This window comes from Coturnix japonica, chromosome 15 (assembly GCF_054131305.1).
Source record: "Coturnix japonica strain WE chromosome 15, WE-NBRP24, whole genome shotgun sequence".
Classification (NCBI taxonomy): domain Eukaryota; kingdom Metazoa; phylum Chordata; class Aves; order Galliformes; family Phasianidae; genus Coturnix; species Coturnix japonica.
The window spans coordinates 596,096-615,429 of record NC_140677.1 but is presented as its reverse complement, the minus strand read 5'-3'; the positions used below and the strand labels follow the sequence as shown (position 1 = coordinate 615,429).

The following is a 19,334-nucleotide window of genomic DNA, read 5'->3' as shown; positions in this document are numbered from 1 at the left end:
AACAGAATTACAGCTATCTCATTTTTGAAGAGCTTTGAGGCATTTAAAGCATTTTAATAGCTGCAAAATACACAGCTAGTGCACCATATGCATCAGAGAGCCACGATGAAGACATTTTACTTATGCTCAGTGAGTGCTCCGGCAAGTGAAGAAACTGGCTGAACAAATGCTAAAAGATCTTTACAGCACACACAGAGAAACAGAGAGTTTAATACCTCTCTCTTCAAACATCTCTCAGGATACTCTTTTTGAGGAGGGAGGGGCTGTCCTACAGAATAGCACCCAACTTTTATTTCTCAAATATGTTCTTCATGCTGCTGAACACACTGCTTCCAACAGCAGAGCAACATAGCTAAAAACACTACCTATTAGCAGTATTTTCCAAGACTTAATCTAAGCAATACTCAAGGGGCAGAGCTGCTCTCTGTATCACTCTCTGTATCACTATTCATGCTGTGCTTCCAGCTCCAACACCTCTTCTGGTGAGAGACAATAGCTTTGTGAGAACATCTCAGTGCTTCATACCTGGGTAAAGAACCTTCTATGCTGAGCACACAGCATTTGCTGCCCTGACATAAGGGCATATAAACTGTTCAGTCCTCCAGTCCCAGAATTTCAGCACACCTGATCAATTTTAAAATAAATGAGAACCTGATCAGTTTTAAAATAAACGAGAACCTGACCAATTTTAAAATAAATGAGAACGCACTGAAGCCCAACAATTAAATGACGCCAAGAAGGACAGTGTGAGCTCCCAGTGTTTTGTCTGGTGGGATTCTCTGACAGAAGCATGGGGGGATCAGAACACACTTTCCAAGGATGCTGAGCTGGGAAGGAGCCCAAAACCTCAGCCCGGCCACACTCCAATCACATGAGATTTCACTGTGTACAGACAGGTTTCTGAAGGGACAAGAAAGATTAAAACACTCAGCGGGATCTTCATGTCAGTCTCAACAGCACAGAAAGCCCCTGCTCATATCAGTAAACAACTGCTACCTTCCCACAGCTGAGATAAGTGGCAGGCCACTCCAGGGCCTGTTCCCAGCATGGAGGCAACACAGTGAGCGCCAAGGTGCAGGCCAGAGTCCTCCTGCCTCCATGACCTGTGGGACCATATTTTGCCAACACATGCCCCTGGGTGCTGCCAAGCTGGTCCAGCATCCCCTGGGCTGGAGTAATTGCGCCAACAGGGCCTGCAGAAATGGCTGACAGAGCAGCTGTGCTGGCAGAGAGAGCTGAAGTGAGGACAGGACGCAGATGGAGCAAGTCAAGGAACATCTGTGAGTCAGGCCCTGGCTGATAAGCAGAAACAAAATGAGCATGCAGATAAAATAGACTAGAGCCTGCAGAAAAGCAAAACATCTAAGAACAAGGAAATGGACCAAGACTGGATGAGAAAACATCACAACATCTGCTTTGTTTCTTCCAGTTTCCATAGACGATGCAAATATTCCACACAGCCCTACAAGTAAAGGCTTCCCTAAAATACATATTTTTTAAAAACTCAAACTAGAACTCAGTGCTTGTTTCTGAAAGCATCCAGAAATACAGCACATCACAGCACAGAACATCAGCTTCCATTTCCTCCTTTCCTTTTTTTTCTGAAGCAAAGGAAGAGTTAGCAGCCAAAGGAACAAGTGCCAGCCTTCTCACACATGGCAGGAGCATCTTTTCTGCTGTCACATATCACACTGCCCTCCTGGCTTTTATCTTGCTGATATTTTAGAGGATGGAGGCTGTCAAACAAGAACCTGGACTCGGACAGTTTCTCTCAATGTGATTTATCCATGAGCTCCTTGTGTTATCTGCTCATTTCTGAAAGCCTGCAGAGGCAAGGGCACTTAGTTCAGCCAGTCCTTTCTGGAGGTCACACCTTTGACCAATGTGCATCAGCTTTCCAAATAGCAAGTCTGAGCCACTATATTTTTATGTCTGTATAAATCAAATATAGACTTTCATGAAAGCTCTTCACTCCAGGCTGCCTTAGTGGGTAGGTGGTAGGCTTACCCTCATGGCATTGCTTTGTGCTGGACTCACAGAAGGACCTACGTGAACCTTGCTGAATGATGTCAGGGAATAACTAGTACATTTAGCTGCCAACATACATTAGTCCCCAACCAAGGTCTTTTGTTGTAGCTTCAGCCACTCCTTCAGCTACATAGTGCTTGCATGTAGTGTTCCACTATGAATGCCTGCTGCTGTATGTGCAAAACAACAACCCACACAGCACCAAACAACAGGGCCCCTCTCTGCTGTGAAGCAGAAGATCTGACTCCCCTTTGCTTCACAATGTGACCTGATGAGAGTGAGGCACTAGGGACCAAAGCTGCTGTGCTGGGCTCTGGTTTCAGTCAAATCGCTGACTGTGGCAATGTGGGATTAGAAAGTGATGATGGTTTGGCTTTGTCTAGCCAAGCTTTGCGACAGACACAGAAAGCTTGCTGTCACTACTACATCCCACCAGGAAAAGCCTTTTCAAATGTTTTTCCAATGATCTGGCACCAGCATGCCTGAAAAGCTGTAGAGTGAATATGCAGCACAGAGCAAACCAAACTCGGAGCAAATGGCACAGAGTCTTTCAGAGAACCTATCCTCAAACCCAACAGGTGTGCTGAGCCTCATCGGCTGTGCTTTGCAGCCTGGTCTAAGTGACGAAGGCCACAAACAAGCTTTGCACAAAAGTCTGCTGTCCTCTATCAGAATGAGGAGCTGGGTCCCTTACACTTTTCATTTAATGTTATTAAAGTGCAGTAGAAGACTCACTATGACTTTAGGGTGTGGTGTCCTGGGGGGTTGAGGCAGCAGAGAGGCAGCCTCAAGCTGTCCCCTTCTCCTGCCTCTGCGGAGCTGGAGAGCAGCCTCAGCTCCAATGAGGGGGACTCTGTTTACTCTGCAGCCCTAGAGACAAGTAGTGTGGCAGCAGCCGCTCTGCTTCCCCAGCCCTTCCAGCAAGGCAAAGAGTGACCAAAGCATGGGGCTGGTCCACCTCCAGTGCCATGTTACCTCCATGACAAGAACGCTGCCATTAACTAACACTTCTTTTACCTTTATTTATTTGAACTTTGCCCTTGTGGAGCAGAGACAAGAATGTAAACTCTAGTTTTGGTATAAGGGAAAAGCATGCCTTTTTATAGAGACTAAGAAAGCTGGATATACTTTTCCCTTGTAGATTCACAGCTCTGAGCACTGGAAGAGTCAGGGTCAGGATAACATTCAGTTGAATCTTCTTGATCCCTGCCTTTCCCCAGACCTTCACAGGCTTTATCATCAGCAAAGTACTGCCTGGCTAACAGTAATCAATGTACTCCTGTTTCCTGGGGACACCTTTCTAAACTTATTTGGCTTGACTTTTTATAATGAAAAAAATATGAAATGACCTTTATTCTTGCTACTCCTTTCTTGTGGAGAGAGGTAAATGAGCAGTGGAATAAGGATATTTACAAAAGACAATACTAGGAAAGCAAAATCCCAGACTGACAGCAGTGCATCCCACCTGAACCAGGCTGCTGAGCACTACTCTCTAGGACTGTCACGATTGACACCCACAGTACTTCATATGGAAACTAATAAAAAAGTACTTACCTGTACCGCTCCTCCTGCAAAGTCTGCATTATTAATGAGTAATCCCTCTGATAGCGAACCTTAAGGTCCTCAAATGACTCTTCCAGTCTTGCCTGCGTCTCTCGAATTTCTTGAATCTCATGTAGTATTGCATCAAACCCTGAGCTCTGCATATCCAGAGTGTTTGTTTTGGAGCTGGAAGCTCCCACAGGGCCCCCTGTTGTGCTGTTGGCTCCCACTGAGCCTGATGTAGCACTGGAGCAGTCCTCTTCACTGCCATATTTTGGGCTTGACTGAAAGTTCTGGATAACACCTAGAGCCTTGCCTCCCGTTCCATCTTCCTGGCCTTCTTCTAAGGAGTCTTTCAGATTAGCAATATTGTCTGCACTTCCAAACTTGTTCCTGATGAGAGAGGCAATCTCCCGGGGTTTGGAAACCACAGCTCCTGCTGCTGAATGCGTGGCTTGGGAGAAACTGGAAAGCCCACCTTTAACACTGTCTACTACTCCCTCACTGAAGCCAGTGACTTTTGCTCCAACATCTTTCAATCCCTGGTGCATATCCCTGAAGACATCCTTTGGCTGCCGAGGGATTCCATTTTGTTCAATTTCCCGCAGCTTTCGATGGTAATGTTCTAGCTTCTTCTGCAGCTGCAGGATCGTCTGGGCAGACTTCTGATTCTTCTTCTCAAACACTTGCTTAATGCGGGCGCTCTGCTGCTTGTCTGCATTGTTGGCCAGCTTCAGGTACTCTGCCACATTGTCATCACGGGCTGTTTGTTCGATTTTGATCTGCTCAGTCAGTTTCAGTATCTTCTGCTGCAGGTGTGTGATGGCTGCTTTTGTACGCTGAGGATCTGGGGTGCCATCAACGGAGTCTGCATTGATGCTGCCATCAGTGCTTGAGGCCACTGCGCTGGAGGTCTGTGCTAGACTGCTGACTTCCAGTCGTTCAATCTACACAAGGAGAAACATAAGCATGAGCACTACAGTCAGCTTTGCTAATGCAAAAACCTGTCCTTTTTTGCACCAAACTGACAAGGACACAATTCTGCAAAAATGCACCTTTGTTCAGCTGGCTAAAATACAGCATCAATAAACTGATCTTCTACAAGTAACACATAAGCTTAATGCTTTTTACAGACATCCGGCAAAAGATGAGAAAAAGGGCAAACTCTCAAATACTTCAGTTAGTTTGAAAGCCCTGAGCAGCCAAAGAGTCGAGCACAAAGCAAGACAGAATCCAGGTTTGCAGACTGGTACCTACAGAGTATTGGTATGTAGCCACAGCCACAGAACAGCAGGCAACTGTGAAAGAGAAAAACCATGCAGCCGAGTATAGAGTGCGTCCAAATTATCCTCAGCACTTCATCTATTTACCAGAAATCAAGACAGTAACAAGAGTTATCAGAAAAGCAAGAGATCTACAAAGGTTGGTGCTTAGAGCAAACTTGGGATCTCAGGTCAGCGATCACACAGATCGCTGTGTGCAGCCAGCAACAGCAGGAGCAAGCGGGCATCTACAAGCATGAAGAGAGCAGGCAACAGGTTCCAAAGAATTATTTCTAGGATGAGCGGAACTGTTCACCACAAAGGAGCCGTACAAAGTAACCAGAATAAGCACTGAAGTTTTTCCCTCGGGTAGGATTTAAAGAGGCAGCCCGGCACTTAAGCCGAGTCGCGACACTTTCCCTTCTCCAACGCGCTCCATTCGACACCGCAGAGCGCGGCTCCGCCGAGCCCCAACGCAGCGCATCCCGCCCCGCAGCCCGGTACCTTGGCCGGGCGGAGCAGCAGCGCCCGCTCCCATTGCATGGCTCCCGCCGCGCACCCACATGACTCCGCCGCCGCCGCCGCCGCGGCGCCCCACCGGGCCCCGGCCCGCCCCGCCCGGCTGCAGCGCCCGCCCCGCTGCGGAGGCGGCGGCTCGTCCGGCCCGGCGGCCGCGCAGCCCCGGGCGGGCAGCGGAAACCCGGCTGCGAGAATCGGCCGGCAGCGCTCGGCCGCACGGAATCGAGCAGCAGCAGCAGCGCCTGCCGGCCGCGCAGCCCCAGCGCCGGGGAAACAAACCGCGAGCGGCCCCGCAGGACACACAGCGGGGCAGGAGGAGGACGCGACTCCCTCTCCTTATTTATTCTTAAGACTTGGCCAGCTAAAAACAATTTCGCTTTCGGTTCCGGGTCACGTTTCCATCTCTTGCTCATCTACGGGACTGCTGTGCTTAGCGGTGTTCTGAAAAGTGGACTCTTAACATGATGCCTCGAACGTAGCACCTCTATTTAACCATGAAAACAAACAAACAAAACAAAACAACAACACGTTTTGGCTTTCACAACTGCAGCAAGGGGCTCTGTCGCGTGCTGGATGAGCAGACTGATCCATGCCCTCCCTATGTGTCCAGCAAACAACTGCTAGTGCTACGCATTTGCCTCCAAGGAGCCAGCAGCCTGATCAGCGTCCTGACTACTTTACTTACACAACGACCAGACAGGTCAGAACTCACCCCCAAATGCAGAACACCTTACCGGATCTGTTTGGTGAATATATGCTTTACAAAATAACAACTATCAGAATTCATTGCATCCTTCTTTTCAGTTCCAACATTCTATGTTCACCATTCCCTGCAGCACTGCATGCAGTGCGCAGCTAAGGTCCTTCCCAGCATCTTGGCACTGGGACTATCTGCTGCCTCACCAAGAGGAACCACTTGGACACATGGAACACTCAGCTGCCTTATCTTCTAGAGGAGTTCAGCTTGTCACTGTTCCAGTGCCTTCCTATGGTCCGGAAGGAAACAAAGATCTGCATGCATCAGGCATGTGTGATCTAGATGGTGTCCACCAATTCCACATGGCAGCACTTAGCTCCCTGTCAGCAGAGCCATATGTGCTGTAGCACCCTGCTCCATTTTCTGCTTTCCCAGCTTGCCATAAGTTGCAAAGCAGCACACTGTACACTTCTTTATTCAGTAATATTCAGTAAACCACTGCAATCTTATTATTCCTCTTAATTGCCTCAGAAAAAGAGTTGTCTTCTCAAAAAGAAAGCTACCAACTTATTTGTGAAGATCTGTATCTACTCAAGAAGTAAATGTTAGCATCTAAAGCAGAAAAAAGAAACGGAACCATCCATTTTATGCCTTTTTTTTTTTTTTTTTTAGAAGTAATTTGAAGTAGCTCATTCCACACAGAAACACTTTTGATCGTGGTGGCAGATGAGTGCCTCATCCCATGCCCAGTACCATCAACCACAGCACTTGGGAGCTCACCTACAGAAAATAAACCAGAAGAGCTATGGTAGAATAAAACATCTTGGGTTAATTACTTCAGAATTATCAGCTTTGTGGACATTACTCTGCATGAACAAGTGCAGCTTTTTCCAATTGAAAAGCAAAGGGCTGTATGGAGCTCTGTTCTGGGGGCTTTGGAAGGGAGGACTCAGCACAGTCAGGTCCCTCAGCACATCAGGAAGTGCTGTGATGCGTTATCGACCGAGGATGACTGGCAGTCTGTCCTGAAGTGTGCTGGTAAACAAAATACTGTAATGGTCAATGTTTGTATATAAGTAGGCATTACAGTCCAACCAGAAATTCTCCCTTGCAGTACAGCTTGGTAGTAACCTGATTCAGTACAAACAGGCAGGCTTACTCTCACCAGCAGGAACTGGAGGGTTGCTCTGGCACTGAGCTGCCCAGCAGACAGAGTCACAGAGGACCCGCTGCTTTCTCTTCCTCCCCATCGGATCTTCCCTCCTGTGTAAGTGTTCCTATATGTCTATTTCACAATCACTGCCCATACAGAACCTATGGTTTTGCCTTTTGGCTTTGCTAAAGATTAGACACAAGTGTTCATTTCAGATGTGTCACCCTTCTGCAGAAACCACTTCAGAATTTCACAAAGTTTTTCTCTGTTCATTTTTTGTTCTTTTGAGAATAAACTGGGCAGCTGGCTGAAGTAAAAAGCAGCATTCCAAACAGGTCTGCTTCGGGGAGACACTCTGCTCCTGCATCCTCTACCCTCATGTAAGAGCTTTAAAAGCGTGACTGCAAAGCACTGTGCTACTTGGTATAGAAGTACATAGGGAAGGTGAGGAAGGGAGTGGGGACTGTAAGAGCTGAGAGCAGCCCTAGCAGGGTGCTGGGCAGCTCTGGAGGTGTCATTAGTCATCTCCCAGTGACTAAGCACTGCACAGTAGTATAAACTAATTGCCAAAAAATGTGGGCATTTGTCCCACCCTGCTGTAGTTAAAGCAGTGCAAGTAACACCATCAGAAAGCTGTACACCTTGGATTCCCTGTCTGGGGATGTGACAGAGCGCAGGCACAGGGTTGGCACAGGTGTGCTGTGGGTGCTGCAGGAAAGTCACAGCAGGGGACAGAAACCTCCTGCCTCAGGCATCAGCGTGGGGACAGCCATACACAGTGATGAACACAAGGCTTCTTACTAAATAGTCCTGTAATTAAAACACGTCATGGGAATAAAGATCAGAGTGGAGAAAAAAGAAAGACAGCCTTTCATGTTGTCCACGTCTTTCAGATTTTAGTGTCTGCTAGGCCTGAGCCTGCAGCACAACCATAGCAAGGCACGGAGCTGCTGCCCTGAGCAGAGGCAGCAAGTGAGGCCCCACTGCTTGTCCTCTGAACTCCCACAACGTGCTTGGTGTTTATTAAAGCTATTAACTACGTGCTTGGCGTAGGTAATCACTTTTGACCTCTCCTGAGTCTCCTTATATTTTCAGTAGTACTTCCTACTCTGACACTCTCAGTAGTGGCTCTGAACGTCAAATTCAAAGATTGTTTCAAGGCACTTTTAAAATTATATTTCCTGTGCCAAAAAGGTAAGCTTTAAGGGAAAAAAGAATACTCACAAGAGGATGCAGACAAACACAACAGCTCTTGAGATCTCTGGAAATCCAAACAAAGATTATAAAAATAGTGGATCTTGGAACTGGAGAGCACTACTACAAAACAGGATCAAAATACTTCTGGAAAAATCATACTCAAACATTGAAACTGATCCCATGCAAACACAGTCATGTTTTACAAAGAATTATCTCAGATGTCCCTTACAAGAGGTTCTGTACCAGAAGACTTCACTTTTCAGTGTTCCTGACTCTAATAAATTTTTTAAAACACTTCAATAAAGGGAACAGATATTTTGTGATTCCACTCTTGTGAGCCTGGAAGAACGACTCACAGGAAAGCCAAGATGTAGTTCCAAAAATAGTTTGATAGCAGATACAAATCAGTGAAACTGATCTCCAGCAGCTGATGTCCAACTGTGTAAGCCATTTCGCTGTCCTTTTAGAGTAATATTGTAAACAAGAAGCACTGATGATTGATTTTTAGCTGCAGTAAAAGGAATGAAAGGCTGGGAGTTCCTACCTCTTAATACATAACTTTTCCAAAATGTCACAAGCCAGTGATCCCATGGCAGCCATGTGCCCCGTGGCCCCGCATGAAGGGGTCAGTCACATCTGCTGAGGCAAATTAGAATTCCTGTTACTTGGAAGAGTACATTTTCTCTTATGTTTGGAGCAACAGGATCAGAGGCACCTCTGCAGTGTTATGTTCCATTCTGCACAAAGTTTGTTTGTTATTTGCTTCTGATGGAGAAACCAAATGTCAGAAGAGTTTGTTGGTTTTTCCTCCTTCCTACTTTGCTGTAAACCATAGCTGGTGAATGAACCTTACTAAATTCTCACAATTCCAATGAGCTTATTCCCGCATATGTCAATGTGGGATACTGTATTTTTCTTTCTAAATCCAAACTGTTGGGAAATTGCACTAAGTAGATATAGAATAAATGTATAGAATCATAGAATGGCCTGAGATGAAAAGGACCATAATGATCATCCAGTTTCAGTCCCCCGCCACATACAGGGCCACCAACCACCAGACCAGGCTGTCAGAGCCACATCCAGTCTGGCCTTGAGTGCCTCCAGGGATGGGGAATCCACAGCCACCCTGGGCAACCTGCTCCAGTGCATCACCACCCTCTGTGTGAAAAGCTTTCTTCTAATCTCTAACCTGTCTTAGTTTAAAACCATTCTCCCTTGTCCTGTCACTGTACACCCTCATAAACAGGCATTCCCCCTCCTGTTTATATGCTCCCTTCAAGTACTGGAAGACTGCAATGAGGTCTCACTGGAGCCTTCTCTTCTCTAAGCTAAACAAGCCCAGTTCCCTCAACCTTTCCTCATAGTAGAGGTACTCCAGCCCTCTGACCATCTTTAGTGGCCTCCTCTGGACCCGCTCCAAGAGCCCCACATCTTTCCTATACTGGGGGCCCCAGGCCTGGATGCAGTACTGCAGATGGGGTCTCACAAGTGCTGAGTAGAGGAGGACAATCACCTCCCTCTCCCTGCTTGCCACCCCCTTTTCAATGCAGCTCAAAACACAGTTGGCCTTCTGGGCTGCAAGCACACACTGCCGGCTTATATCCAGCTTCTCATTCACCAGGACCCTACACCAGATCCCACTCCGCAGCGTGCAAGGAGACCTTCCCCCAGTTTGTATAAATACCTGGGGTTGCCCTGACCGAAGTGCAGCACCCTTTCTTCCAATGTATTGACACACCATTCAGCTCGGTGTCATCTCAGACTTGCTGAGGTTGCACGTGATGCCATCGTCTGTCATTGATGAAGATGTTGGAGAGCACCGGTCCCAGGACTGACCCCTGAGGGACATAGCTCGTGACCAGCCTCCACCCTGACAAAGAACCATTAATCACAACCCTTCGGCTGCATCCAGACAGCCAATTCCTAATCCACTGTACAGTCCATCCTTCAAATCTACACCTCTCCAATTTAGAGAGAGGGATGTGGTGAGGCACCATGTCAAAGGCTTTGCAAAAGTCCAGGTAGATGACATCCATCTCCCTTCTCCCATCCACCGAAGCCATCACTCCATCATAGAAGGCAGCAGATTGGTCAGGCAAGATCTACCCTTGGTGAAGCCATGCTGGCTGTCTTGAATCACCTCTTTGTCTTGTATGTGCCTTAGCATAGTTTCTAGGACGATCTGCTCCATGATCTTCCCAGGCACAGAGGCGAGGTTCACCGGCCTGTAGTTCCCCGGGTCTTCCTTTATCCCCTTCTTAAAAATGGGAGTAATATTTCCCTTTTTCCGGTCTCGGGGGACTTCACCAGACTGCCAGGATTTTTCAAATATGATGGAAAGTGGCTCAGCAACCACATCAGCCATCACTTTCTGAACCCTTGGATGAATATCATCTGGTCCCATGGACTTATACACTTATCTTGATAAAGTTCAGGATAAGCCCCTTGAGATTCAAAGAAATCTATGAGCAGGAAGATATCTGCACCAAAGGGGTGAGAGATTACTTAAAACAAATTATTTTTTAAATTTATTTTTTCTTCTTGTTTTCAGCCTGGTATGTTTGTGGTAACATCTCTTATTTTGAGAAGTCAAAAAAGCATAAGACCAACATCTGTTCAACTAACCACATGTCACATGGAGTAGAATCAATATTCTGGACGCTGCTGTAGTTTCTGCTGCATTAGGAACAAACCCAAAATTCAAATTCATTCCAGGAGTCCTGCACTTCATAGAGAGCTGTGTCTTCAAAAGGCATGAAACTGTCAAGAAACAGCTATAAAAAAACCACAACTCTCAATACAAAAACAGAGGTGTTAACCCCAGTTTCTCATAATTACACTCATTTTGCCCCATGATTTCCCTCACTTTCCTCTACTTCAGTATTTTCACAGTGCAAAAAGTGACCTCCATTAGTCCACTATATGATTTTACATCTGCATTATAACACTTAAATATACTTGTTACTATGAAGCCACGCATAGGATTCCTGTGAGGTATAGTAGAGATGCATATAAACATTATGAATTACTGAGGCATATTCAACGTATTAAACTAAATGTAATTGGCAGTCAATCATCATATGTCACCTCCCATGCATGTAACATGCAGCACATGATTCTTCAGAAAGTGTCTGAGTCAAGGTGCTATCAGCCTTACTGTCTGCAGAGTAGACAGTGCACTGGATCTTGTAGGAACACCATAAGACAAAGAATACTGCAAAATCTATTGTGGGTTGTGAAATATAGAAAGAAAATAACAACAACACCCTAGTAGTTACCCTGGTAGTGTAATAAGTCATTTATGACCTATGGTTAAGGCATTTTTTTCTAACACTTTGCTTCTTACAAGATATTACAAATTCACAGTCTGAGGTTGTCCAAATTTCCACCTAATACAGACTGCTTGGTGGTTTCTGAGCATTTCCCAGGATGGAGACTTCACAACCACATTGCACCTTCTGATGTGTCTAGGAAGGTAGTAAAAGTTTGGGCCTATATCCCTTTTTATCAACCTGCTGCAAAATTGCTGCACATTTGACACTACTAACTCTTTGGTTCACTCTTCATAGCAAACTGTATGCTTATATCATAGCAAATCCTGTGTCTAGGCTGCCTCATGATCTAGATGTAATAGCAGGTGTAAGGGAGAGATTTCTGTTCATTCACCTGTAGACTGAAGACCAACAGAAGAGGCAAACAAACACTGCTGCACTGAGCAATCTCTACAAACACAACAGACTACAAACACACTCATGTGTGGACTCAAAGAAGAGAGAACTACAGCCTGTCACCTCCCTCAGTAAGTGCCCAGTACACACACACGTTCCTGTGCTATGTAAAACACCTTCTGCCTTGGCTTTGCTGCCAACAAGAATACAAAGGAAAAACGATGAAGAACAAGTCCAGCATGATTCCTTATGACACACTGTGCAGTCATCCTGCATGATTTTATAGGCTGACCAAATCTTCAGAAACTAAAGCAGCTTTTCATTTTACTCATCCACAAAAAACTGCTAGTCATCGTTGTCAGAAACTGTTTTGAGCAGTGCCTAAATCCAAACACACTCAGAACTGGCTAAGGAAAGCACAAGAACAGATGGATAGCTCAAGGAAGTCTTGCTGTGCATTTTCCTGCAGCTCAACGGCTAGATCATAATTAGGATTTCTGAAAGACATAAACAGTCTTTGCTTGCAGGCAATTAATCCTCAAGATGGCGAGAAGAGCATCCTTGCTATGGGAAAAAAAATGCAAGGAGAAAGCACAAATGAAAAACAGCCCTGAAAAAATACAATAAGGAAATACAACCTCTTTGCCCACACAAGATAACAACTGGAGCAAGGAACCAGCACAGGTAACACCAAGAGGAAAGGGCTTTACACCTAACTCATAGCAGTTAAACAATGGCAAGTGATGATTACTAAAACATTTGCACTCACGTTACCTCTGCCAACCCGGATCAACACGTGTGGCTCTCAGCATTCCTGCACGGCCAGTATATCTGCATGCTGCAGGAAGGGGAGGAGACGCAGATCACCAGGAAGGGGCTGGAGGGTGAGCCACCAACCTCAGCAGAACAACATTTTATAATACTCCTATGCCGCCTTCTGCTGATTGTAAAACACACTTGCTGTCAAAGAGCTCTCCTTCTTCACCTTGAATTTACAACATTTTTTAGGAAGTAAATTTTTGAATGCAGGAAGAGTGGTGGTCCTGGTGGCCCAATTCAGTAATGGTTTCCCAAAGCGACAGATTAGTCAGTAAGAAAATGAGCAGTTCCTACTAAATAAACAGGACGACAATGACAGTATTATGGGCAAGGCCAGTCAACAGGAATGAATAACACAATCCAAACAGAAAAATAGGAAGGAACTGAACTATATGCAGGGACTTGCAGGAACTCGATTTTTGAGGTGAAAGAGGACAACACGATAAAAATATGGCCAGAATAACACTAATGGATGTCTATTTTAGCAGCTGCAGACTTTTAATCAAGTGCAGATTGCCAATCAGGCCAGAAGTTAAAATAATAAATAGGAAATGATGTAAAGCTGAACAAAAAAGTTAAGTGTAGGGTCTGGGAGGAGAGGATAGATTTAGAAACAAGTTTACACAAACTTTTATCTGAAAATAACTATGTAAAATGATTTTTCTTTCCCCTTCCCTTTAAAATCATACTTTGGTTTCCCCAGGATGTTCAAATCTCATCTCATTAACTTACAAATAACGAAAAAACTACTGTTAGCACTTCCCAGAGAGTACCACTTACTCTTCTCATGCTTGAAGCAGCCAACTAATAAATACAGATTATTACTGCATCCTACGTATTCATTAATAAAGAGTTGACTGTTCAGATTGCAAATTAAATTTGACATTTAAAGCAACTGAGCAACCCCACATCTGCAGTGTGGGAGAACAAACATCTCTCCATGACCACTCTGCACAAAACTGCAGCACTGAGAGCAGGACTCATCCCTTCTCAAGGGGATTTCCTCCATTATAAGCTAACATGCAAGTCAGCACCACATACTTGGTCTAACAGGCCTGTGTACTGGAGCACAACCGTTGCTCCTTTTTACTTTTCAGTTGTATTTTCTGAAGATACAACACAGAGTGTGACCGTAAGTAATAATTCAAATTTGATTCAAAAAACATTTTATAGTAAAAGATAAATATTTCACAACAGCAGGATCCATGTTTCCTGTGAACACATTTCTGTCATTCCTACATATAATCCCTTGACATACTGTTCCCTTATTTAAGCCTTTCTAATGTAACATACACACAGCTAATAGTACACTTGCTAGAGAGCTATGCAAAAAAGTTGGCCCCAGAGATTCCTTTTCTGTTCTGAGCCTGTTGCTCAGCTTTTAGTGCTGCAAAAGGGGCTCCTACCCTTAACCCATATGGTTGCTCAAAGCAGTAAACTTAACACACGAGATGCAGCAACGTAGGAAGGGCAGTGTGCAGCACAGGGAATGGACCAGCATGTGGCACATGCCCTGTGGCATCTGAAAGGAAAGCGCACATGGTGTGTGACTATATCGAGATGGCTGCACTGAAGGGAGGACATGGCAGGTACACAGCAGAACATGGCAGCAGAGTCCTGCTCCATACCAAACACAGTATTAAGTAAATACTGAAGTCAGCACGCTTCTTTCAGTATTTCCAATAGTAAAACTATGATTCCTAATTTGGAACTCCACCTAGTGACACCTCGCACTGATGGGGAGCACACACATTGCTGGCAGCATCTCCATTACCCAACATCAAAATCCTCTCCTAACTACAGTGACAGCAAACTGCCCAGATCTGATGTAGAAGGCAAGAACATGGTACCCTATTCTAATTCCTTCTCTCTCTAGGTCTCAAGAGGTGATGTATAAGCCTGATGTTACAGATGCCAAGATGCAAAGTACACAGATCTATCAAAATGAAATTTGGAATGTAAATAAAAAAACATTCTTTTTTACTGTCCTCTGTCTTCACTGTTGTCTGAAGCACTCATTTCTGCATTTCCAACATCGTTGTGCCCAAGAGCCACCTGTGCATTGCTTGTATTATGGACACTGATTAATGCAGTAAGTACACGTCCCAGCATAGGAAATCCAGGTCTTCCCAGAGGAATATAGCGAGCATGTTAAACAAATGGAATTAGACATATGTGCTTCCAGCACAACCTCAACACAATACAATTTGTCAAGGCCTTCAGCAAATAACAAGTCTCAGGTCAACATCCATCTATGGCAAAAGCATAGCATCAGCATCCTGCATTTCTGGTTTTTTGTTTTGTTGTTTTTTTCCACATGCTGGATTCACAATGCAAGGGGAAGCTAATTGCAGCGACTTGAAAAGAATTATCTTCTATTTGCACCAGAGATCAGTCTTAAAGTCCTTACTGTTTCCTCTTCAGTATTTAACAAATGTGAGGCAAATACAACTAACTCACTGTTAACTCAGGCTTGTGTCACAGCTGCATCTGGCTACAGGGCTAACCCAGACCAAAGAACACTACTTATTCCTTTCTGAAGGTCACTGACTCCATGGGAAGCTGTTTGTTCTTGTTTGTTCACCTGAAGTAAAATCTCTATCTGCAGTTTGTTTACTGCTTCCTGACAATACATTTTGCACAGTCAGAACAGCAAAATATGATATTTTAAAAACTGCCAGTTCAACATCCCCCCTGATACCAGGTTGCATGCACCAGCCTCATCCTTCATCATTCACTGCATTACACACACCAAACCCCAGAACAAGAAAACCCAGAGCACTCCAAGGAGCAGCACCATATTTGATCTTCATAGACTGCAGCACTCACTCAGACAGAAGCCTTCTTCACACTTCCCAGCTTCTGAAGTGAAGTTATATAAAAACAACCACAGTATATTTAACAACAGACGAAAATGCAGCATTTCCAAGGCTAATCCCACAAAACGAGGTCAAGCTCTTCTGGTGATCCTAACAGAGCAGCCGAATAAGATGACTGACACCATTCCAAGGATGCCCCGTGCTCCTCTTACCTTTGCCGGCTCACAGAAGTCTTTCTGGCAGCACACGGAAGTGCAGCAGCACCACATCAACATCCCTGCATGCCCCCCTGCCACCCAGCCGCTGCCCACCCTGCTCCATGCGCCTGCAGGGCTGGGAGAGCTCCGGGCATCTCCCCACAGCAGACATCACTGCCTGCCGAGCCCCTGCGCTGTTGCAGCAAACTGTCACGCTCAAGCTGTGAGCCTCTTCTGCCCAACTATTTGCTTCAGATGTACAGAAGGGCCGGGCCTGCTGGATTTAAAGCTACAGGGTTCTCTATTCCATGTTCTACACATGGCACTATCTTAAAACTGCACATTTGAGTCTATAAATTGGACAGCATGACAGACAGACAAATAAGCAGCAAATCAACAGAATCAGGATGATGCATTTCTTAGCACACACAAAGCAGTTCACTTAGCAAGATTTAACCAGAATTAAAGACAAAGATGCACGGGAGGACACAAATCCAGCTATAAATGGTATGTTCTATTTGTACCACCACAGAAACACTGCTATTTAAAAATCACTACATAAAAATTTTGAAAGATTTTTGTTATCTTCTGAGAGGCAGGAACTCTACTAAGAAAGCAGTTGTCATATAAGGGACTGAGTACAAAACAGAAGCTGTAAAGCAAAGACATCACCTGTCTGTAACCACCTGAGCTCTGACCCTCACCAGCAGCTGCCACTAAGCCCTGCTCCTTCAGACTCACTTTCGGAAAACCACTCTCACCTGATGGTTTCTCCTCTCCTCGCTCTTCACTGCTGTCTCATTTACATTTTCTGTTTGTAGAAAATATTGCTACTCACCCAGGACAGAGATGGATGACCTCAAAGGTAAGCTATATGTAATCTCAATTTGACATCTTCAGAACTATTAATCCGGAGTACCTATGCAGCGTGCTTTCAGGGTTGCAGGAACCAACAAAACCAGAATGCAAATGGGCCTATAGAAGTTGCTGTGGTGGTTGGGTTTGGGTTGTTTTGTTTTTTTTTTTTTAACTTGCAGCAATGTGGGTAATACGCAAGTATGACCCCATACTGGCTTCTAAAGTCCAGTCCCTCCTGATGTGACCAAATTCTGCACTGAAATGTTAATTCACAGGGTATGAATTCGTATCAGCAGTATAAACAAGGACCAAACTTCTGACTGACTCAAAACGCAAGAAGTACAATTCAGTTTTTATTCAGGCCAGAACTAGAGGAAAAACAGCAAAAAAAAACCCAAAAAAACATGCTCTTGAACTATACTGGTATCTCAGATGGCATTTCAGGAAAAGCAAGTATATTTTAAAGGGTATTTAAACACAAATGGTAAATAAAAACATCAGATGGAACAAGAGCAATATCTGATCTATGACAGAAGGTAAAGCACACAGGTGTGGAGGTACCAGAAGTTATTTACACGAAAGCATTCTGTGGAGATTTCTGTCAGGTTAGAGAAAAAGACATGACAAGTGAAAGGCAGAGGAAAAGGAAAAAGGAAGCTGGCAACCAACACGGACACAGCGAATTTTGTGACCAGGCTGCACACAGAGCCACCAAACTGTAACACGTGGAATGGGTCTCTGGTATAGGTTTGTGTTCTGCAGCAGTTTACAATCATTTTGCCAAAGGTGAACAGGCAGCAACAAGTATCAGCACTGCTGCATCAGTAAATGCCTCCTCTTGACCCCATTCTGCAATACATTGCTACCACACGTGCTGCCCCAAAGCCATGTCCCGTTCAGCACGACTGTGTGTTGGGTAGAGTCCCTTTTTTAAGGGACTGTTTCATGTTCACTCTCCAGATGAACATCTGTACTGAGTAACCTTCAGATTTCTTTTACATATTAATAATAGTGGATCCCATCTAAGAGATGTGAAAGGGAAGAGAAGTGGAACACTGTGCACAAAGAACATCATCAGCCTAGGAAGCAATTTATGTTGGCTAAAATCTACTTAATTCACAGGAATTCCACTACTATTTAGACAGATCATTTCATGATTTAAAGCAACATACAAACTGAAGAAAACATATGTAAATGGGCTCATTATTTTATTTACTATGATTGGACAAGCCCTTGCAAGTTTTACAGAGCAATAAACACAAAAAACATAAAATCAAGCCACCAGGTTGAGCATCACCTAGAGGGATGGGGGAGAGAAACGTCAGCTTTGAGGTGCTGACTTAAAAATGTTTGGAGATGAGATGCTCATATGACCCTTGTAACAAGATGAGAGCTCTTACCAAGGTCGAAACAGAGAATTTTAGGAAAAAAATAACATAGATCCATATATCTGGTAAAACACAAATTTTGCCAAACATCAAACAATGCAAAACATCAAGTAAGAGAGCAAGAAAACAGGAAAATGTGAAAGTTGACTTGCAATCATAACATTCATGTGCTGTCCCCTGTGCCAGTGCTCAGACTGAGAAGAAAATGTGACGTCTGCTTCCCACCAGCCCAGAGTACCTCGAGCATGTGAGTATCTATGAATCTATGAATCCCATCACACTGACAGCCTCAGCAAGTTCCTCACAACAAAAATTTAAGAGCTACATCAGTGGGATAGAGATAATGAGGTCACAAGCAACAGTTGTAGGGAACAAAAAACCTTGAACCAGCAGCAGAGTCTACAGAGGCAGAACACAATTACCAGAAAGAAACTAGGCCAGCACCATAGCGAGACATCCTTAATTTGGCTCCAGGTGCTCAGCAGACACCAGGAGCAGGGGCCTCACAATGGTCTCACTGAAAAGCCATGTCGGGTTCCTGGGGCACAGCACCGAGCGCAGCCAGTGAGGCTCCTTATCTGGTATGTCTTTCCAGGGCTGCACCAACACTGCTGCTGCAGGCCACAGATACCCAGAAACTGTCAGGGGAGGGGAAAGACAGAACTGACCTGCTCACAGCTGAGGCCAAGAACAGCAGATGCATCATCAGTGGTGCTGAGCAGTACTGCAAGAGATCTTATGCCCACAGTATTGTGGGCAAGTTTAAGAGAAAAATCTGTCTCAGAGTTTGCAAGTTTATTTTATACACAATACATACATATATGTTGCATTGCATGTATATGGTACATATTATGTAAACAATGCCACAAGATTTGCCTTTGCTGTCTAGAGCTTTTTATAGACAGTAAAGAACTAACAACAAACACTACTCCAGAATTAACAATCTCAGTGATATGAAAAACGTTGTGTAAGGCTTTCTGGCTAACTACGAGGTGATCCACAACAACCCCAGAACTGAAAGCTTGCTGTGTGCTCACTGCCCAAGGCACAAGGGCTGACGTCACCTTGCCACACTTACAGTTAGCATGTACAAATCTGCAAAGTCATGTGCAATTTTAAAAGCAACAGTCATCTGATGGCATCAGGTTCCACCTGTATCAGAAGCACTTTAAGACAATGGATTATTT

At 44.8% G+C, this 19,334-nt stretch overlaps 1 protein-coding gene across 17 annotated transcripts in view; it reads right to left on the bottom strand.

Moving 5' to 3' along the window:
• TMCC1 (transmembrane and coiled-coil domain family 1) overlaps nucleotides 1-19,334 on the bottom strand; it is an 86,354-nt gene that overhangs the window by 22,592 nt on the left and 44,428 nt on the right. For 15 of the 17 annotated variants that reach the window (XM_085516693.1, XM_015874850.3, XM_015874858.3 and 12 more), the window contains one exon: nucleotides 3,583-4,517. In XM_085516693.1, coding sequence (XP_085372819.1) covers nucleotides 3,583-4,517 — 935 coding nt within the window. Of the gene's footprint in view, nucleotides 1-3,582; nucleotides 4,518-10,082; nucleotides 10,155-15,916; nucleotides 16,161-19,334 lie in introns of those variants that run through there. The other 2 variants (XM_015874854.3, XM_085516700.1) reach the window with 2 other exon arrangements.